This window comes from Pomacea canaliculata, linkage group LG14 (genome assembly GCF_003073045.1).
Source record: "Pomacea canaliculata isolate SZHN2017 linkage group LG14, ASM307304v1, whole genome shotgun sequence".
Classification (NCBI taxonomy): domain Eukaryota; kingdom Metazoa; phylum Mollusca; class Gastropoda; order Architaenioglossa; family Ampullariidae; genus Pomacea; species Pomacea canaliculata.
Window position 1 is genome coordinate 18281911 of NC_037603.1, and position 22897 is coordinate 18304807.

General features: G+C 40.4%; 2 protein-coding genes across 5 annotated transcripts in view; one reads left to right on the forward strand and one right to left on the reverse strand.

Annotated features, from left to right (window-relative positions):
- LOC112554807 (patatin-like phospholipase domain-containing protein 4) overlaps positions 1-22897 on the forward strand; it is a 33057-nt gene that overhangs the window by 9977 nt on the left and 183 nt on the right. For 2 of the 4 annotated variants that reach the window (XM_025222857.1, XM_025222855.1), the window contains exons 2-6: positions 12366-12952; positions 15965-16195; positions 16726-16791; positions 17038-17199; positions 17751-22824. In XM_025222857.1, coding sequence (XP_025078642.1) covers positions 12389-12952; positions 15965-16195; positions 16726-16791; positions 17038-17199; positions 17751-17930 — 1203 coding nt within the window. In that variant the 5' untranslated portion in view covers positions 12366-12388 and the 3' untranslated portion in view covers positions 17931-22824. Of the gene's footprint in view, positions 1-586; positions 1309-10803; positions 10882-12365; positions 12953-15964; positions 16196-16725; positions 16792-17037; positions 17200-17750; positions 22825-22897 lie in introns of those variants that run through there. The other 2 variants (XM_025222856.1, XM_025222858.1) reach the window with 2 other exon arrangements.
- The window catches only part of LOC112554806 (myosin-2 heavy chain-like), a 37899-nt gene continuing 34749 nt past the window's right edge, over positions 19748-22897 (reverse strand). The window contains exon 7 of the transcript XR_003097327.1: positions 19748-22808. The gene's annotated coding sequence lies outside the window, so the exon portion shown is untranslated. The remainder of the gene's footprint in view (positions 22809-22897) is intronic.

Below are 22897 nucleotides of genomic sequence, written 5' to 3' on the forward strand. Positions count from 1 at the left end.
TATGGCAAGATACAAAATGGCCGCCAAACAAATTTAGAAATTTAATGGCATCATAACCATGCTATATAGCACAAATCTGTTTGCGTCTGTTTGTTTACTTCATGCAATGGCTACAAAGTTATGCGGTGTCACAACTTAGTGCTTAATTAGCCTAACTAATTTTCTTCGCAAAATTTCAAAGAACTGCGTATAAACAAACAGCCGGCACATTTCTTTAAAGCAAATGTTTTCCTCTTACATCTTCAGTGTAGACTTTTTAAAAAAAATCTTCTCTGTATCTGTTGCGTTCTGGATCTTTTTTCCTTCATTAAAAAAACTCAAGAAGTTGCGTTTATTTATTACTGCACTAGAGATAAAACGGAAGGACTAGACACGCTCGATGTCACTAATAATTTCTTCACGCTTATTTCCCTGCATCATCGACATCCTCGTCACGCACACGTTCGCTGACGTCAGAAGCAGTGCCGTAAATATTAATGTCACGCGCAGGGCTGGAAGGGGAGAGGAGGGTACAGGTACTCCCCACACACACACACGCAAGAAATCTAACCACACCACCCGAAAACACCTTGCAAGGGAAAGCTAAGAGGACCGAGTGTGAAGTGGTTCTCAGATGGAGATTAAAGGGACACCCCCACCCCCTAACATTTCTAGGGACTGGGGTGAAAGGTGAAGCCAGAAAACTAAGTACGAGGGACGGACGAGTCAAGTACCGCTAATCAAGAAAAGCTGGTGACGGCCGCCCTGGCGCACGCTCGCTCACGAGACAAACCGATGCCTGCGAGGGGGGAGGAGATGGGGTCAGCAAGGAGAAACGGCGGGTTCAGGTGGAAGCCTCTACCCCCTCTCCTCTCTCGCGAGGCGGAGACAAGGGCACAGGAAGGTACTTAGGCAGCTGCTCCGAGGACAAATTGACAGAGCACTAGCCGCAGTTCCCTTCGTCATACCGTGAGGATCTTGGACAGATTACAGAGAAGAGAGAGAAAAGGCAAAACAAAACAAACCTAGCAAAGAGACGGGGAAAAAAATTCGACGGCCAAATCCTTGTTGTCCCCCTGAGCAGCGCGTGTGCACACATGTGACGTCTGGCGCCCGAGCTGACTGCGAGGTGAGGAGGATCAGGCCATTGACCGCAAGCGAGGGAGGAAGAGAAAGGGGGAAGCAGTTGTGCTGCTGGGAATATTACGCGGCAGGCGCTGGAACCTTTGCGGTCGGATGTCTGACCGGCCCGCAGAAGAAGACGTGTGGTGTCTCCAGGCACAGGACGGCGGACTTGAAAACGTGACAGACCCTCTCCGACTATCACCGGTGAGACGCTTGGCTCGTAGTTTGGGTAGCACGTTGATGTGGGTCGTTTGTCTGGCACGTGTGATGACACGAGTTTGTAAGACGGGTCGCGCCCTGGGGTTGGCATTACGACGTTGCTGCCGCATGCCAGGTATGCGTTGTATAAGATGATACCTTCAGATTTCAGCATATCCTCATTCGTGTCTTCCTGTTGATCTCCTTTGCTCTCTCTCTCTCGACTCCTTTAGATGCTGACAGAAATGGCCAGATGTCAAGAGTTCCAGTACTCTCGGTACCATCACGCCACATGTCATATTCTTCGCTGCCGGGTTCCTAAATTTCTGCTTAAATCTTTTGCGCTTAGTGTAACTACTTGACAGCGAAGTGTCTTGAAGTACTCCTTTTTTATTTCATGTTTTACTTTCTTTTTCACTTTCTACTTGCCTTCTTGTTACTAGTCACTTTTCTCTCCTATGTTCTCACTGCCTTTGTCATTAGTAATAAATCCCCACAATCAGACACATACTCCCACCCACTCAGAAAATTATCTTTTAGTGTCTGTTAACATGTGAATCGCGTTCTTAGACTTTTTCAGAATAGCGCATTCAGTTCACTTGCAGAATATTTACAGCTGTACGAGACGCAAGTCATTGGTAACTTAGATGCCGACACTGTCCTTTCTTAATTCATTTTCTTCCTTTTTTATTTCATTTTTTTCTGTTTCCTTCATTTCTTTTTTCGTGTTTTCCCCCGCTTCGATTTTTTTTTTCATCCTCTTCTACAGAAAAGTCAGCTGACTGGTCCAAAGCTAAGTGGAGAGACGTATTTTTATTTATTTCATTATATATTTTGCATTTTAGAAGTTTGATACTCGAGGTAAATCATACTCCATTTTCTTTATATTGTTTTTCTTGTTTTATACGTGAAAATAATAACGCAATGTAATTTTTATAAATTTTGTAAGGGTGACGGCCCAGCCCGTAGACAAATACTGTATGTGTATGTATCGTCGTCGTGGTAGTTGTAGTTTTGTGATCGGATAGAATCGCTTGGTCGCCTTCCAGCAAATACGTGAAGACCACGTTGGAGTAAGGGCCTTTTCTGATCAGAATGCATTGCCCTCGAAAAACTTCTCGGGATTGGTATCGTCGCTTTTCAATTCGCCAACGATAATTGGCTGATATTAATTAATGGTATCGGTCATGTAGTCACAGTGCTGGACAGGAAATGTCTATAATTTCTTTCTTGTTTTCTTCATCTTGGACAACACCATGGCCGTCTCCTTTGTGAACCTAATGTACTGATTATAACTTTTATATTTGTTGATCGGTAAATGAAAGCTCAGAGTTTGCAGAACAGAGTGCTGTTGTTTGTTTCCTTTACTTTCATCTTTTAGAACATCACTAGAGGGGGTGGGAGTGGAGCTCACATCCTGCTTCTGACGTCACTGACAAACAGCCACCAAATTTTACGTCATGAAAGATGAGGTCGTGACCTCTTTAAAAATCTCACCGAGAACTCCAATGTTCACAATTTTGTATTGTGAACGGAACAAAGTTTTTTCACTCGAATTTGGGGAATTTAATGTTAACAAACGACGCCCTCTCATTTGAAAACAATTTTGCACTCTTGTTAACCTTTAAATATCGAAGACGCCTGTTGTAAAGTTCGAGAAAGCAGACGATAACCTCTGCCCTCTTTCTCACGTTTTGTAAGGAGTCGAATTTTGTTTATTTTTTGTGTCTTTTTTCAGCAATTTTTTTTTCTCAAGTCGACCATACTTAAGGGCGTGGTGCTGGTTAACACCAAGACAGCTGCTGTTGTGAGTCAGCTGGTCTTGACACATAAAGTTGAGATAAGCATGCCGTACCTGTCAGATTTGCAAATCTTTAGTGCTTCATCATAAAATGCCAGTGTGCACTTTCGCCTTTTATGTATTCCACAACGAGGCACTGAGTACTGTGTCGCCGCCTACGCTATCGGACTTGGCTGTTCTTGATAAATGACCAGGCACCCCCTTGTCTGGCCTGTCGTCTCCAGTACGTGACTTTCCTCCGAGTCACGCGTTTCCTTTTGCAATTTCCTGTTTTACTTTCTTGATAACTCTACTAGGAATTCCCCATATTAGGTCTTCTTTCTCTAACATGTCTGCTCGGACTGAGGCTTATTTATCTGAAAGATCCCCTATAACGGTCCTTACTCCTCTGAAACCTCTGGCGATTTCTCTGGAATATCCGCTAGAATTGGGTCTTATCGTTTATTTATTCATCCAATATCTTCATTTCCGTTTATTTGGTTGGTGCTATCAGATACCTCTTCATCAATTCCGCCAATGTTTAAAAAGGAACCAACCCGTTTTTTCTTCTGATTAGCAAATTTTAATATTTAGCATGCTAAATAATTTTATAATATAGTAAAGCTATCTTGCACACTAAACTGAAACCAGTCATTTAAAGAAAAACGAACACATTGAAATGTGGTAGGTCTTTAAAGCAGAAATGTTACATACCTACAGTTCAAATTATGTGCGTACTCTCTGGACCAACACGAAGCATATTAATCAAATTGTGCTTATAAATGAAACTAGAAGCTAAGTGGCAACACGACATTCATTTTTTCCCTCTTTTCCTTATTATCTATCAGTCTATATCTCTCTCTCTCTTTATATATATATGCTTTTTGAACTGTTGGACTATGTCTCACGCAGTAAGTTTAGAAGCTCTCCAACTTGCTGCTACACTTAACCCGATGGCTCCTAAAATAATTTTTACGCAAATAAAAATATTTTCCCTTCACGTGTAGAAATTATATATAGAATGTAGATATATACACGGTTAAAATGTTGTAATCGTTCTGTATCATACAAATTACAATTTGAATTTCACCGTTTCCGATCTCCGAAGAAGTGAGCGAAATGGCTTAATGACTGCTGTCACCTCACTTGAATAAAACTGCCGGCAACTTCCGTGGTTGGGTGACCCTGCAGACTGCCCTTCCCTCTCAAGAAAAGTAACAAAAATCACGTGCTACACTTCGTGTTCGGACACGGCGGTAGTAGTAGGAGGAAGGTGGGTTGGGGAGCTATAGCTGGAAGTCGACATTTGCAGCTGGCTGCTTAACCCCCGCCATCCAACCCACACCTTCCTTCCTCTCTACATAAATAACCTCTAACTGTTTTTTTATTCACTTCAGTAGCTCAGTAGAAGCAGAGCTAGAACTTTCCACGAGCGAATGTCGCGAACGACAATGTCCTGCTCCTCTCTCACTCGCCCTCTCCCCCCTTTTCTGCCACGTTGTTGTTGATTTTGGGATGGGAAAAGCGGCTGATGGTGATTTCCGCACTGTTGGGTGGGTGGGAAAAGAAGTTTGCTTGCAGCACCCAGTGTTCCCAGGGGGTCACTTACCGGACCCGACACTGCTGAACTTTGGTGATCGGGACAAGAACCGGTGTGTTCAACGTGGCACGACCATCAGGCTAGACGATCGGCGTTGGGTATATTTATTGCAAGGAGCAAATGGGTGAGCAAAAAAAAAAAAAAACAAACAGTGTCTGTTACTTCGAGACGACGAGAGCTGGTCGTAAATAGTCCCCAAGAGGAGGCTAACAGCTCACTGGGGGCCAGTTACCTGAGGTACAATGCACGGGCAGGGAGCCATTTGCTAGACGCCAACAGGCCCTCTATGGTTGCCAGAGGCCGGTCATTGCGCTTATGTCATGTTTAGCGGGTTGTTTTTTTTTTTCCTCTCTCTTTCTTCCTATTTCTTTTGCAATCCAGCACAGCAGCAGGTCACGTGCACGAGAGATGAGGGAGGGACGACGTTGGTGAACCAGGCTTTTGTTTTTTCTTTGTCGTCTTTTTTTGGCAAACCACGGTAGAGTTGCGCATGGGCCGAGTACGGGTCAGAAAGGACGGCAGGAGGTTTTACTTGTTTGCAGCTCCTTTTTTCCTCTACAATCTACATCATCCCTTTTCCTTCCCATCAGGTGCTTCCTAAAGTCTGCCCATCCTTGATTTCTCGCTCGTCCATTACCCCCGTTTTTTTTTTTTTACAATAGTTTTTTTTTTTTTTCCTTTAACGTGTCCCATATTCCTTATGTTCCTCTTTCTTTCTCTGTACCTGCCTGGCTAGAGAAGAGCACGAGGTCGTTTGGGCTCATTAATGTCAGGCCAGGTTGACAAGTCTGCACCCATCGCAATCATTCTCTGCTGTTGTCTTCCGGTTTTCCGTGTGACCTTCTCTCGTCGTTTCCTTTTATTTTCCTTTTTTGGCATAACGCCTACGTAGCCCCTCCCTTTTCTCGTCATTTGCTTTTATTGTTTTGTTTCTTTGTTGCTTTGTTGTGGCTTAAGATCAGTCTGAGAGTATAGTGTTTTGCCGCCTGGTTCATTAGCAAGGTAGAGTTATTGGGGTTTGGATGACGGATGAGCTGTGACATTTGTACGATCATCGTCCTCGCCCAGAAGACGCACGCGTTCATTCGTGAAAGTGTGTGTGAGGGAGAACACACGAAGCTATCTGGTAATTAGTGAGCAGTGACTAAATAGCCTCATGCATCAGTCCATGAACATTTCCATCTTCGATCTTTTCATATATATATATATTAAAATCTTTGTTTCCATTTTTTTGGGGGGGAGGGGGACGTTCCAGTGGCTTATCGGTTAGCGCCTGTCACCAATACAGTGAAGGTTGGCTGTCTTGGGTTCAGCTCTCGTCTCGGGCACGCAGGTCTTTCTCTGCAGTGGCATCTGTTTACAGGGCTGGCTGCTTGGCAGGTATGTAGCCTTAGCTGCTGGCTCGGCGTGAAACACATATTCCCCCCTACCACCACCGCTTTCTCCTAGACTTCTTGTTTTTTTGTCTGTCGCATTTTCCGTCACACACTTCTCTCAAGTCCTATCTGCACTCTAGGCCCTTCCCTTCATGAATCTCTTGCACACACACCCAACCCTTATTGTCAAGTATAAAGGCAAACACAGGCGAATTTTTATACTGTATGACAACTATAAAACTACGTTTTTAAAAGTCTAGTGGGATGCCTTTTTTTTTTTTTGTACTTACTGACTGAGTAATGCTCAGTGCAAAATACTATTTCCCCAAATCTCGATAAATTCTACCCATTCCGTTCTCGAGATACATGTATAGAAACACCACGACACAGAAGCAGGTCCAATCTTAGCACGTTTATACACAGATACAATTAATTAACATGTCCGCCCAGCTCTCCCAACGGTTGAGGGCTTCATGACGTAAGAGTATGTATAATCCTGACATATGTTGAGCCTTTTCTGCGCATGGTGATATTTGTAGCGCGTGTCTCAAGACCGCAACGGGGAATGAGGGTAGTATTCAGCCATATGTGGGTAAACTGTATCTTGCGCAGAGCTGTACACAATCATTAGAAAACAAAGACGACGACCATTTACATACAGACGTAGAAGAAAATTTATTCATTGACATGTCACCAGCTTCAAAACAAACTGTAGGAAGAACATCACGACCACTGGGAACGATTTCTGGTGATGCTGTGATGATCGCCCAACAAAATAATAACACAGTTATATGTGCAGTGGCTGAGACTTTATTATTTTAATTTTTTGTTGTCTTTTTATTTGTTTTAATTATTATTTGTGTGGGGTGGGGGATTAGGGGGGGTACGCTTGCTACATCTGACCTTTTAGGTTCATCATCGTTTGTGTGAGCATGATTCCGGTTCCCCTTCCGCTTTTCCTCCCGCTCGGCTGTCGGACGTGGTGGCACGAGATTGTGCGGTGAAGAATGCTTTACCGGCATGCTCATTTTCTGAGATTTACTTTTTTGGCAGCCGTTGCGTCATTTGAAGTCACGAGAAGAGAACAAACAGGCACAGAAGGGCTCAAACAAGGGCCCCGTGTAATTACAGACCTGTTATACATCGCCTGTCCTCTCTTTAGCGCGTGACAGGGTGGGCGGGGGTGCAGGACAAGTGGTGAGGGGAAGGAAGGATTGTTGAAGACGTGAGGTGGTGGGGAAGGAATTGGAGGCCGTGGGAGGAAAAAGGCTGGCTGGCTGGCCGTCCGGACCGGCCGACAGAGGCTAAGCTGAGAACTGTGAGGTGTAGCTTAGAGACTGCTCGGCGCCTCACGTTTGGTGAAACGAATCGTGCGTGGAGCAGATTCTGTCCTGAAAAACAGGCTGAGCGTTGCTCACTTCCATTTTGTTCAGCTCCCGATCCTTTTTTTTTTTTTTGGCAGTCATTTTTAGCTGCCCGCCCGTTTGCACGTCTGCACTGGAACCATTTCACACTAGAGAGAGAGTTTCGTCTGCACTCTACAAGTGCCAATTTATTAGCATTATTTAGGTTACCGATGTTTATAAAAAAAAAAAAATAAAATGAAATTGACCGTTGTGTCGTTCCGCCGAGTAACCAAGATATCTTTCCGAGGCGGTTAGCAGACAAACTTGCGTGTGACGAAGGACCAAGACGGACAGGAAGTGTCGGTGATTATTGCTAGGATTTGAACTCGTGATCGGTAGTGTCTCGTTAATTCAGATTTTAAAGTTAAAGTTTCAAAGCATAGTTTTAAAAATTATAGAAAACAGTCTGTCTCACTTGGTAAGCACTCTTGGTCATATGTCAGAAGGTCACGTGACGGAGAACGAGACTTCGTCTACGCGAACAAGAGTCCCGTGTAATTTCTCTTATTAAACACAACATTTTATAAAACCTTCAACTTTTTCCACATGAACAGACGAGATTCAAATTAATCCCACTCTTTACGAGATTCTAAGTAGTTTTATTTTGCCATTACAATCCCTCTAAAAACCAAACCGAAAGCAGGTGTCGTGAGATTATGCACAAATGATTTTAAGTTTCTTGAGCCCAGCCAAAAATTGTTTGTGGCGGCTGTGACATCGAGATGTCAAACGCCGATCAAATATCATTTTTCACTATGAAAAATCTCAATACCAACAAAAAAAAAATCTGAAAAAAATCTGAAAACATGCACACTCGCACAGAGCAATGAGAAGCATGCTGTTCTCGCACCCGCTTATGCAAACTTAAAAAAAAAAACAAAAAAAAAAAACAACCAAAGTGGGTGTAGATGGGGTGCAGGGTAGGAAAGAGAAGAAACGTGTTTCTTTCCAACTTGCGTTCATTAACCTTCTCTTGCCGGTGCATCTTAGGTACGATTTCGACCTTTGCCTTTTTCCCCTTTTCTTTCTGGCATTTAAGATTTGCGCTCTCCCATCTTCGGTCTCGCCTACCTCTTTTATCCAGTATGGCAATGGACGAGGGTATGTGCATAAGATGAAATGAGTGGTAGGTGGTTTGCACCTGGCCTCGATAGAAGACAAGGCGGGGGTGCGTGCGCCGCGCACCTGGCGGGAAGGTAACCCACACCTCCTGAAGGGCCGAGACAGACACCTGAGTACAAACGTTTGATTCCACCATGGGACAAATATCTCTGGACAGCTGGCGGTCTGCCGAGACCAACTATTAGCCTTTCGCGAAGTTGCGGGTTGACAGATCTCAGTGAACCATTGGATATTTTTATATTCCGAATCGCTGTAAATTTGTGAAAATAATACTTGCATTGTTACTTTGTTCTTTATTAGTTTTGTGTGTTTTTGTTTTGTTTTTTGCAAGGGTCGTCGATCTCCACTCCTCACAACTAAGAGCCAAGAATCGAAAAACACAACAGACCATAAAGCTCGGTGGAGCTTTTGTACTACCGTCAGCATGTGAGCTCACATCGTCTGCTTTGCTTCTTTGTGTTGATAGCGACTTTGGTAAATAGCCTCAAGTTAACGCTCAGAAAATTCGTCCTCAAGCAGTCGAGAGATATACATCCGACATCCTACACGACCTACAGCAACCGCGACGCCAGCCAGTGGCCAGTAGGCACTGGTGGTCACCTTTTACCTTTTGCCCAGTGACACGTGATTTTGAGCTAGCACAAACCCCCGACCCAGTTTGTAACGCACTTGCAAAAGTACCCGGCTCCAATTTTTATTGTATCTTTATCTCCTTTTTAGTCGTGTCAAGAGTGCGCTCGCGCGTGTGTGTGTGGTGCGTACATGACTTTTTTTCACCTTGATTTAATTTTTTGATTGGTATGCCAAAATCAAATATTTGAGCAAAATTAGTTTCTTGGCACTAAAGCCAGCCACGAGCCGCGGTCGCCATGGCACCCTTTCAACGCAGGCATCTCGACCTTGTGCTGTAAATTCCTGGAGGTCGAGGGAGGAGAGAGCTCCTAGGAACGGGGTTAGTCGGGTGAGATAAATCGCCATTGTTTTTAGCCCGGAGGGCAACTTGGAATAGGGTTCAGTTTCTCTCTCTCTCCATGACAATCACTACATTGCTTTATGGTTTATAGTAGAATGAACTTATTTTTTTCAAGCCAGCACCCCACCAACCCCATCCCACTCCTTTGTTGCAAAACAGCATGCATTCTGTTGGGCAAAACAGTATTTTTTAATGGTTCTCCGTTCCGAGACTTGTGTAGCTAGTACCGCGAAGATTTCAGTAATGTGGGGGTCACTGTTTTACCAAGGACGAACATTGCAGCCGTTGGATTCAACTTTCGACTGTATCGGTTTCAGGACTTCACGCTCGGCCGAGGCGGAGTTGCGCACAGTAAGAAAATGATAGGTTCAGGGGAGGTTACTGATCGTGAGCGCCGTTTAATAGCATGGCAATCACATTTTGTGTATACACTCTACCCACCCACCATAACCCAAGTGTACCCAGGTTGACGGTATGTATTCTTTCTCTCTCTCACACACATCTCGATCGCTTGGTTATTTCCGTCAGTCCATACTGTGACGCAGCTGCCGAGATGATTTGTTCACACACTAGCAGAGTTGAGGTGTGGTGTAAAGCCAACATCGTTGAGCGGCCGCCAAGACAGCAAAGTGTTGGCCTTGTACAACTGCCCCAGATCCGAAACGAGTTGCAGGAAGGCAACGGATCATAAGAACAGATTGCCGTCTATTTCCCCTCTGCCCACCCACTATTTTCGATCACACGTAGCGTTCACGGTCAGTAACCTCCCTAGAGATCAGAGGGTTTTTTCGTTATTGCACTGATGGCTAGTTAAGGTGACAACGGTCCTTTCAGATCACCTCAGACTATTGGCTTGCTCTGTTCTCACCCCTATATCCTTGGCCACGGCTTTCACTGAAGCGTGAAATTTAGCAGCAGAACGTATGTAGAGCGTTGCTACTCATTCTTTAAAAAAAAAAAAGCTTGGCATTCGCATTACTGTACTAGATAGCAGACGATCGCAAGCCTTTAGGTACGCTTAAAAACATAACCCAAAGAGTTAAAAAAAAAAAACCTCTCTCTCTCACACACACACACACGTGCGCAAAGTTAAGAGAGGTTTACTTTTAACCAAAAAAAGCAGTTAAGGGAGTTGAGTCTTTGAAATGTATAAGGTGAATGGTGGATATCCTTAGCTTTATTTGCTTGTATAAGATCAGTTGATTTCTTTATACCCTTTTTTTTTCTAATAGACGGGCACCAGCCTGTGGGTGGAATGCTTTCGTGCCACACAAAAGGTTAGGGTGTGCTATATTAACCAAAGGCTGGGTCAGGATGTCGGGGTAAGAGAGTGAACCTGTGGAATGTTGAACAGAAGATTGTTTATATTTGTGTATATCTGCCTTCAGTAAATGTTGATAGTTGTCGAGGACCACTTGTAATGCCTTAATAAGATGCACATTTTCATATGTTGTGTCATGAAAGTAAGTAGACAATTTATATTTATGAATAGACTGGTTCGGGCTGTGTCTTGAGCAATCACATATAAGTGGTTTGGCTAGAGTTGATTCCCAGCCTTCCTCCCCTACTCCATGCAAGCTTAGTCTAAGATGGCTTTTACTTGCCTGCTTGATAGATGATCCCAACCACTCTTCTGTTGTAAAGTAGTGGGCACGTTTACATGCACTCATGGTGTACAGATGTAATCATGCACTTGTATGAGTTGGCTGCAGCCACATGCCTACTCACTTGTTTATGCATGCACATAGTACCAACATAAATAATAATAAAGAATGGTGTGGATTTTTGTTAGCCTCTCAAGAACAGAAGGACACTAGGACTTTGTACACCATCAACACATGAGTGTTTGTTTCCACACACTCATGTTGAGGGTGTTTGACATTAAAACATTGTGACAAAGATACAGCCTTACTGATATATTTGCGCTAGATATGTAAAGGATAATATTTGTGCCATACCTGGTGTTGTTATTTCTGTATTCTTTTTATATCGCTTTTTAGTTACAGACCTTTTTTCTTCAGTATTTAGAGATGCATTTACACGCACAAAGTGCAATCCATGTAGATGTGCATACACCATACACAGATACATGCATGTAAACACACATAATGTACATATGCATACATCCAGGGAAATAATAAACATGCATTTATTACATTTAAGCACCAGAAGTGCTTGTTGTTGCACATGTATTAGAAGAAGTTAAGGGTTCTGTGTAGGCTCTATATAGCCATAATTGTTTTTGCACACGACGACTCAACATGAAGAACTTTTGATCATGATGGGTGCCATGAATTTAGGGTTTGAAGGGAATCCAGAGACCCTGGTGTGTATTTGCCATTCACGTATGCTCAGTTTTCCCCTCTGTGTCATGTACACCTGTCCAGCCCTGAGAAAATGCTACCCTGTTTGTTGAGTGGTGGTAAGACAAAGGAACATTGTGTTGCCCAGGTCATGTTTGCTGTTTCCATTTGAGAGACTGTCCACGAGCTAGGGGCAAAGAAAGAAGACTGGGAAGTGATCTGGGTCTGGCTGCTGCTCCAGGGGAATAATACTGCTGATTATTAGTAGCAGCAGCAATTTTTGGCATATAATCACAGGAATTTTTATCAACATTTCATTGGAAGTAATTTTAAGGAACCGATGTGATTTGTGTGTGTGAATCTATGTTTCATGTGTGCATGCATGCAGGTGTGAAAAGAGTGAATGAGAATAAAGCTGTGCACTGCACAGTATCATATTTCTGCTGTTTCAGTCCTAGCTTTTGGACCTCTTTTAAAGAGTTTGTTTTATTTTATTGTTGCAGAGCTATTTTGGGTAACTGCAGCTATGGTGGCAGAACACGCCGGCACCGACATCGACATATTTGAAGGGCACATCAGACCAAGGTCTAAATCATTTACGAGTGTAAGGTCATTCAAAAACTTATATCGCAGTGAAATTGACTCAGCTCTTGAGGAAGTTCAATCACACAGGGTACCCAGCCATCATCACACTGGCGGTCAGCAATATCCCAGAGATCCTCACATTCACCATCACCACAAACATCATCATTCACAGGAGCATAATGAGTCAGCCCCAGTCCCAGAGCCAGAAGCAGAAAATCACCCCAAATCATCATCACCAACACCAAGGCAACACAGACACCGGTCTTGCAGGAAGGCATCCAAACAAAGAGAAAAGTCCAGTCCTACAGGTGTGAGCGACGACATGCTTGTGAACTTATCCTTTTGTGGCTGTGGCTTCCTCGGCATGTACCACCTGGGTGTGGCCTCCTGCCTCATGAAGTATGGACAGTCCTTTTTGTCGCGAGTGGATCGGGTGGCAGGAGCTTCAGCTGGTGCCCTGATTGGGGCACTGTTGGTGACGTCCCCAACACAACAGAAAGTTGAGGTATGTAACCACATTGTTAGTGATGACTGTGTATAATGCTGTATATGAGCTATGCAAGCATTTTTGTTTTTACTCCACCACCCCTGCTTCCACTGATAGACTAAGACTATCATCATGGAACCAAGCCATGAAAGGCATTAGATAGAGATAAAAGTATTGCTTTTTAATATGCATTTGATTTCAGTCATTTGAACACTATTTGTGTGTTTTGTATTTTTTGTGTGGTATGGCTTTGTTTTCAGTATTTATTCAGCTTTGATTATTTCATCATATCACTCAACCATTTTAGAGTTTGAAAAATCTGCAAGATTAGCATCCCAGTGTACAGATAAACTTTTATAAATTGAATGTTTTGTATTTGTGTCTCATGTGGACTTTGTGACAGTAATATCAGTTGATCCACTCTGCATGGCCTCAGAAGAGTTAAGCCTAGTGTGTTCCCTTTTGAACTTCTGTGTACTCAGTGTCCTTAGAACTCAATTTGTCTAGGAGTATCATATGTCAGTAGTTCTACATAATTTATGTTTGGGATTATGCACATCAGAAAGACTCTTATAGTAGGCCAAGATGTTATGCGGACAGATTTATGAGTGTGGTCTCCAGTCTTGCCAGCATTTACTTCAGGTGGGCAAACTGTTAAAAAAAGGTTGACTTACATGTAAGCTGGATAAAGATTGGATGTGAATCTTATCCACTTCTCATTGAAACAGTGCTAATTTCAATGCTGCATTGGCTATAGTCACAGTCCAAAAGCTGGGGCATAAAAATTCTTTTTTTATAGAATGAAAGCAGATTTATATTCTCTACATGGACTTTTATATATATAGCATTCATCAAGTATTTAGAGAGATAAAGGCATTTGTTATGGTATGGAGGTCCTCCTTCATTGTAAGCATATTTATGGGCTGTCTGACAGTATGGAGGTATAACAACATCTTGCAATCTGCTTAAAAACACAAGAAAAGATTTTCTTTTGATACATAAGGTGTGATCCCTATACTTGACTATTAAATGCCAAGATGCTGACTCATAAAATTACTTTGTGACTGAACCTATTTTAGCCACTTTATTAAAAAATTATCTTGTATAGATGTCCTTTCCATAAACAATGTGATTCAAAACTGCTGGTAGGGCAGGTATATAAAATAAAAGGTTAATTAAGTGAGAAAAGTGTAATGTCCCTTGCAGAACTATAATTTGATAAAATAATGTTCCTAGCTTAAAGGTTAGTTAACATAAATACTTCAGGCTGAACTTTATGTAAGGTACAGCACTATACAAAATGCTGTATTATTATTACTATTATTTCCCAGCAGTAACATTTGTTGTTTTAATTAGAAATTAAAATGAAACCATTACAAAAGTGTTTAACTGAAAAAGATTATCAGTGCTGAAATTAAAAAATGTCAACAGCTTTTGGAAAAGCTCTCTCTCTCTCTCAAACACACACACATTCACTTGGTAAGGGCTGTGGAAAAGCCACTAGTGACAAGGAAAGATAGCTTACCTTGGTCATAAATACAATCATTAAACATCAGCTGACTCTAAATGCGTGTATATGTGCACAAGAAACCATGCATACATACAAAGAGAAAGAACAAGAGACATACAGACTAACACAGAATGAAAGTTTGTAAAAATAGAGCCCTGTTACATGAAGTCATAATCCAGGTCATGTATTTTCAAAATAAATATATTTTCTGTCACATTGCAGACATAAATCCTTTCCCATTCATTTTCGAAAACAGATTGTTTCTGTCTAGGCAAAAATGTGCATGTTTTTTATTACTAGCTAAAATTCCTTGTCACAGGAGAGTACAATAATGTGTCTGCTCTGAAACTGAGGTGTTTGTCATGTTCTTCCTGAATTTGTGTTAGAGACTGTTGGGTTACTGTGACTGTACTAGTATGTGCATATGTGCAAACATAAATGTACATGAATTTGCATATAAGTGCAGTTGCATGCATTTTGAGTGCAATTTTTTATTAGATCTTTTTATGATTAATAGCATAAAGTGGTTACCATGTAGGTCTATAAAGTCCAGGGTTTTTTGTTTGTGTTTTGAAAAGAAGGTTGGAAAATGTAGTGAACTTTGTTTTAAATTATTTCACAAAATCTAAGACAGAGGCTAGGAAGCAGACACCTTCATAATTTTGAAGATATGCAAACAAAAGGAAGTATTTTTTACCCTCTCCACCATCCTCATTTACAAATGGTGACAACTGTCAAGCTGGTGTGGCAGCAGCAACTTTATTTTAGCCATTTAATGTGTTATAGTTTTATTTAGATGTTTTTGCTTAGGTGAAATGTTTTTTCCTGTCAGCAGTGGCTTCCTTGATTCTTACCGAGTTGACATTTCCTGTGACCTGTTTATATAAACACTGGATGATTGTGTTTCCTCGGGTTTTTTTTTGTTTCCTTGGAAGGCTAGGGGAGGGAAGTAAAGAGATTAAGACATGTATTTTTCCCATGGAATTTTATGAATAACTGTTAGGTCCCGCTGTTCCCCCTCATCTTTGCTCCCAGTTCTCACAAATCTCTTTTTCATTCATGAACTTTTTTTTTCTCTAGTTCCATTCCCATTATTTACACAGGTGGTAGAGGTGGTAGGGGAGAGGGATGAGCATCTGTCAGTTGAATTTTTAACTTCTCACTTGATGGATAAGTGAAGCAGACAGGGACTTTTAATGACCCCAGTAAGGCAGTTTGGTGTTTATTAAATGCCTTGAATTTGTTGATTAGAGGTAAGCTAGGAGAGCCAATATGCATTGTAAACTGACACCATTTGTAATGGAACATAATAATTTTCTGTGCTAAAAAGCTGTCATTCTGCTCACAAAGCTACCATTTTTGGTCTTGCTTTGACTGAAAAATGCTTTGACCTTTTTTTTTAAAAAAAAACAACAACCCAGATTCTATTATTGTTGCAGTTTTAAAAATTCCTGTCTGTATTTTCTAGCAGGTATTAGAAATATCTTTATTTCTTATCTTCTCCTTTCTCTGTTTTGCAGTTATCAAAAGAAGCCTTTATTCAGCTAGCTAGAGGCATCCGCAACAAGCCCATGGGTGCCTTGACACCAGGCTATCGGCTGAGTGATGAGGTTGCCCGTCTTCTTGACAGCATCCTGCCAGTCAATGCACACGAGCTTGCACGTGGAAAACTGCATGTCTCCTTGACTCATGGAAAAACTCGCCAGAACAAACTTTTCTCAGATTTTCAATCAAGAGAGGAACTGATTGAGGTTATTTTCCTTTATTTTTAAGATAATGACCCTTTGTTAAAAAAGAAATCCAAATGATATGTCACTTGTCTTCTCTGTCCTAGTTTTGTTATAAAAGATTGCTGATTTTTAAATTACTGGAGCGAAGTGGTTGATGTCAGTTTGGCTAAGTCATTGCACATGGGAGATTTTCTGCTTAAAGCCATCTGCTGCTGCATTTAGGTGCAGTGACCAAAGGTCACATGATGATTTTAGCTGTAAGCAAGACTCACTATGTTAATAAAGTACCCTTGCTGTTTTTCAATTTGGAAAAAGTATAGTTTTAATGGGGAGTTTGGAGCTGTTAAATACTTTCTCTTGATCTGTATTTAGTTACTTATCTGGTCATTATTGTAATATGACTTGTTTGTCGCTACTGATAAGTTACATGCAACAGATCATTAAAAAGTGAAAGAGAGGTACAGAGAAGATGTGAATGAAGGTGTATGATGGAGTAGCCTTCATGACTGCCCAATGTCATTCATTATCATACTGTTGTCTTTGTTGTGCAGGCACTAGTAGCAAGCTGTCACATACCATTTTACAGCGGAGCCAAGCTTCCTATGTTCAGAGATAAAGTGAGTCAATAACCACAAAATGCCAGGATAGAAAATGGTACTTTCTTTGAGGGAGTTAAAGCTAAAAAGAGTTAAAAATCCCAACCTCCCCTTTTTCCTTGATCAGTACTGATGATAAAGAAGTAAAGAAAGCCTAAGTAAGTCTGTGAAGCTGAATTTTTAAAGTTAACATACTTTTTTGTTAATTATCCAACAGGGTCTGCACATTTAACTACATTATTAGCACTGGACTTTCTTTTTTTCTAGGTTTACTTTGATGGTGGACTGTCCAATAATCTGGTACGCTTTGGTGAGGGTCGAACTATCACAGTCTCGCCATTCAGCGGCAAGCAAGACATCGGGCCTGAAGATGCACACCACAAAGGCTTCAAGGGTTACTACGTCAATCTTCACAACCAGGACCTTCAGGTATTGATTGATATCCCAAGGAACCTGTGCTGAAGTAGAATTGACCCGGTTGTACTAGAGACGATAAATAGGACAGAATTGTGCATCAGTAATAAGTGGTAATGTTGACATAGGCAGCAGTAACTGACCAATCACAAAGGGATAGTGACAGTACAGAGTGAGTTGCAATATACTGTTGGAGGTAGATGCTGGTGATACAACAGCAGAGCTAAATGGCGGTGGGATGCAGGGTGAACTGAGGCTTTTAAAAAGAGGTCAAAACAGAATATGAACAAAACGGTGCTAAGAATTAAATATTCAATACTTTATCTGTCACAAATCCCGTGTGCTGATAAGACATGGGTTGTTTCTTTTTATCTTTATTTGTCACTGTAAGCAGCAGTGTCCATTGTTCAGTGTTTAAATGAGCATTTAACTGGCAGAAGATAAACAATAGAGAAGGCATTCTCCTCTTTTCCACCCATTTTGTAGAGGGAGAGGGGTCAGATTTGGAATAGATGAGGTATTTGGTCATTTTCAACTTTTTTACATAAAATTATTTCTTTTTTCAGGTCAACTTCAACAATGTCCGCCGCATGGCTCATGCCTTCTTCCCTCCTCGAAGCTACATCTTGCATCAGTATTTTGAGCTTGGACACAAAGATGCTAGCCGATTTTTGGTGAGGGAAGGACTGTATGAGATCCCTAAGCCAGAGGACAGAAAGCCTATGGTCTATGAGTCTTCTGTCTGATATTGGTCTGAGACTGTACTTGTTAGGAAAGAGACAAGAGCACTTCCAAATACTGTTAACACAAGGAAACATGGAAAATAGGAGAAATTATATTTGGGAGGTAGTAGCTTATGCCTATAGGATGTACAAAGAGCTTGTAGACTGCTATTGTGAACTGTGCTTTAGAAGGCAGTTCATTTTTGTGGGTGTGTAGATTTGTTTGTGATTAAAAAAAAATATTTACATACCTCATAAATACACTTTATTTTCCAGTCAAATCTACCTGCACATGCAAGTGTACTCATCTGAGTGCACTCACTTTGTATTTATAATGGCACACAAGCATGTGCAGACATATAAGTAGAGACAGACATTTCTATGAAGTGGTCTCTACTCCACTCCCAAGCAGTTGTTTAGCATGCTGCATCATGACTGCTTTTGATGATATTTTTGATTCATAAATCTAGACTGTAAGGGAATTTTGGAGAGAAAAGGAATAACCTTTGCTTGAGAGTTCGTGAGATTTGATACTTGTGTATGATTTTATAACTTTGGATACTTTCACATAAATGTTTGGAGCGGTGACCAAAGAAGGGATGAAATCAAAGCTTGGAGGCGTCGGGCCAGGCTGCTTGCAACCAGCCATTAATATATCTTCCCCTTACTTCGTTTTCGCATTGAGGAAGACACATTTGTTTGGCAAGAGACTATAAATATATTTGTATTATTGATTACTACTTACTAGTCATCTTCAGGTTCATAAGTACTGTATATAACATGTGCATGTTGGAAGCTTGTAAACAATACACCCATAAGTTTGGTTTTTTTTGTACAGAAGATTATGTGAATGCTTAGGTGGATGTGGTTTTATTTGTTCATGTGTGCATGCATGTTGATCAAATGAATCCACATATATTTATGTCAATTTGTATTCTTAACAAATGGATGATTTAATTTGTTAATAAAAAAATAATGCTTGATTAATATTTTTCAATCTAATAATAATAACAGTCCAGTATCAGCTGGACTCATATCGCTTTACCTACATACAGGTGTGTGAGCACACATATTTAGGGTAGGCATTAAATGCATCTTCATGATCACACAAACATGCAGACAATGCACAGCAAAATATATTTAAACAAAGTTGATGGAGCGCTCACCCCTCACCCCCACATAAGCTGAAAGTGCCCCATAATAAAAACACATATATCAATAATCATGGATGCTGATTTTAATTTAAGAAAGACAACTGCTTGCCCCTGCAATGTGGCCACTCCTGTAGAAGGTTATTGTCATCAGCATAGATAGTCGGTATGACACTCATTGCACAGAATTTTCGATTTTTAAAAAAATGTCCATAATAAATTCCTGCCATTCATTAAAATCAGTGATGCATACAAAATAAAATTTTGTGTGCAAGTTTTTGTAAGTTTCAAAATATTACAGTGGGATAAGAAGAGAATACGTTTGAGTGTGTGTTGTTGTTGGGCACAAGTGCTTTTAGTTTAATAACATATTGTAGGGTTTAGGGGAATGTTTACTTAGTTGTATATGTTACTTTACTGTAAACAAGTTTATTATATAATTTTGTCTTGTTAAGGTGTCAGAACAAATTTGATCAAAAAGAAAAAAGCTTGCTTGTGTAGGCACAGTTATATTTGTAACATTTCAGCTGCATTTATTTCCCTTTGATTCTGTCTCCCTTGTCACCCCTTCAATGGAGTCTTTTTATTTTTTTTCCTTCTTAGAGTTTTAGGTTTCCACCCATGGGCTGGGGAGGGGGGGGGGTATTTGTCCACAAAAGCTGCAAGATAATTTCTAATATTTTTTTTTATCTTGCATATTTTCTACCCTAATTTACATTTTAAAAAATACTGAGAGTCCACTGGTATCAAAACCGAACAAGTGGGTTTAGATTGGGAAATTTTAGCTACAATATTTCTATTAATGATGGTTAGTTTGGGCATCATAATATTTGGAATTTCTTGCAGTTTATTTACATTCTTATGCTAACATGCAACTGAAATACTTAAACCACACAAAATGATGTCATGTTTGTACACTACAGACAATGAGTTCCATCAGCACTATGAGATGAGAAAGTATAGGCTGGGTATTCATCATTTCAAGAAAAATTTCCTGAGAATTTTTTTTATGAATTCATCAGAAGCATTGTGGGTTCATGTTAACTAACCATTTTGGTGTCAGATTAGTTTTGTATGCACACAGCTTAATTTTGCTTGAAAGTCGGAGATCTGTTGAAATTCATTTGGAGTTTACAGGGTATTCTATTTTAAAACGTCTTCATCTTTCATTTATCATCACACGAAGTTTTTCAACACATGAGCAGAGAAATGTGAAGATTAAGCTTCGTTCTTTATTTATACTGATAATAAACAATAAAATCAATGTTGACACAACATAGTTCGTTTTATGCAAAACGTGAGCTTGAACCAAAAAAAAGCATGAATGTCAAAAAGAACCTGTCGGCATTGTGCTAAAATTTTGATAGAGTAACATCTACATGACATTTGTCAGAATGGGTCACGAAAAATATAGTTAATGTTTGCTTGTAATGATAATCATAAATACAGCAATATGGCGAATATTATCTGAGGTAGATTTTTTTTACTGGCAGATCCACAAGCAAAGGACAGTACGAATAAATATCAAATTTGAACATCAACCATATAGTAATCATGAACTAAACATTTTTTTACAAATAATATATATACCATCTTTTAAATCCCCAAATTATACCCAGAAAAAAATATTTACCAACAATTAGAAAGCCTCCTTACACTAAGCACACAAAAATGTAAATTATAAGTTTTCAATGCTGACAGAGGAGTGTTCACAAAAAAGTGTTCACTATAGTTTTCAAGCAAACTGGACATGTCAATTATTTACATCTATGAAAGTTGGCTTTCTGAATTACTTTACAAGTCGCAATCAATCTAAACACTGTCCTTCACGGAAATTTTCACCGAAAAAAGGTAGAACACTAAATAATTTTTTGTAAACACATATGTTACAATGCTGAGCAATGCTTGTCACGACCAATAAAATTGATATCACACAATTTCTCTTCACTGCCCCTGCTTCTCATTTTCTTTCTCCCTCAGTCTTGTTCAAAGACATATCTATTTACAAATCTTTTCCCCATGTATCCCAGTACCAACGCACAACTTCGATCACGAAAACGAAGCCTTTTAGCCCTACATCACACTAGACAAGGCACGTAAGCTTTGCCTAGGATTCACAGTCGAGGTTCATAGAATCTCTTTATTACGGCAACCCCAGAGCGAAGCCATAATTATATTCTCTATCACTGCCTTTTTAATGGATTATTTCTTCTCAAATAAGCGGTCAGAAATGATTCTCCCAGAATTATTCTGCAGATAGACCACGTGTGTTCATGCGTGTATAGGAGAAATTCTATAACCTACAGCCCTCTAAGTCTAAGACATCCATGGAAGCAAAATGCTTGAAACACTTCTCTGTATGTGACATCATTTTCTTCTTCTATGTAAATAAAAACCAAGCCTGAATGACGGAGAGCCAGTGGTATCGGCTACGAATGTAATAAACGCCCCTTTTGAAAAACAGTTCCATATAATCAATGTTAATTATTGAAGAAATAGATTCGCAATTTTTCTTCTCCGCTCCTTTTTTTTTTCTCTCTCCTTATGATAAAATCGCTTTTATGGTTGTTTTTTTGTGTGTTTTTTGTTTACCTTGTTTGTTTGTTAGGGTCGCTCTAGGGCTACCGTAAGCACGTTAGTGACGTGCCTTACGACGTCATATATGACGTCATGATGCTACACAGTAGCTACCAAGCACTACAACAGAACAAACGGTCGAATCTAGCTTGGAGGGTGCAGAAAATGCTGTGTGTTTTTTTTTTCTTATATATAAGTGTACATGCTATACGTTGTCGGAGTTGGTGTTAAGAACGAAAAATAAAAACAAAATAAAAAGCCATAACACTCGCAACAACAGTTGTCAACGCAAACCGAATACCTCGATCATGTCTGTATAAATTGCATCTACACTTTGTAAAAGCTAGGCTTATAAACTAATCTATTTATAGTAGTGACATTTAAATATTGAAATTCTATTGGATTGATGATGTCTTTGAGAGCACGTTGATTATCAAATTATCAAGGCAAATCTCTATGTACTTAGATTCTGCACCCTCAAAAGCGCTGCTTGGAAAGATCGCCGGAATGCTACGTTATAATGAATTAGATTACTGCATCAAAAAAAAAATCAAATATAGTAAAGTAAATTATTGCACGATTTATAGATTGTTTACATATATTAAATATTCTTCAGATATGTATGAAACTGAACAACTGGTCGAGTGTTCTTCAAGACTAAAGACATCACACTATGAAATCAGTGTTATGGGTAGATGTGCAACATATTTTTTTAAAGATCTGGCACACGCGCACACATTCAAGCTTTTATACGCGAACTAACAAACTTAACTCACTCTTTCAATCACACACACACATGCACACACGCGCGTGCGCATTTATGAATCTGTAGATGCTACTCTTTCAAAGGGCGAGAAATCTATGTCCTGGCGGCTTCGAAATCGCTCTTCACAAAAGGAAAGAATAGTTCGCCTTCAGTTGCCTTTCCAGCGCAGTAGTCTTGACTGTGCAGACGACACATTACGAACTCCTAATAGAACGCATCGGAGAGACTGTTTAAATGAGAAGGCGTGCAAAATATTTCTCCAGGAATCTTGAACAGAGCGGCCTTGTATGCTTTGACGGTGGGATGGATGGTCAACGCCGAAAAAGGCAGAGGATCGTGAAAGGTCCAGGTCCCGTGGATGCATTATGTTTGACGAGTAGTCGCGAGCGTTCCGCAGAAATGAAGAAACTGTGAACAGCCAAAGGTGAATTTATTAATTTTACTAGCTAATGCATCTATTACTTATTTGTCTGATTAATTGTCTAAATATGCGCGTA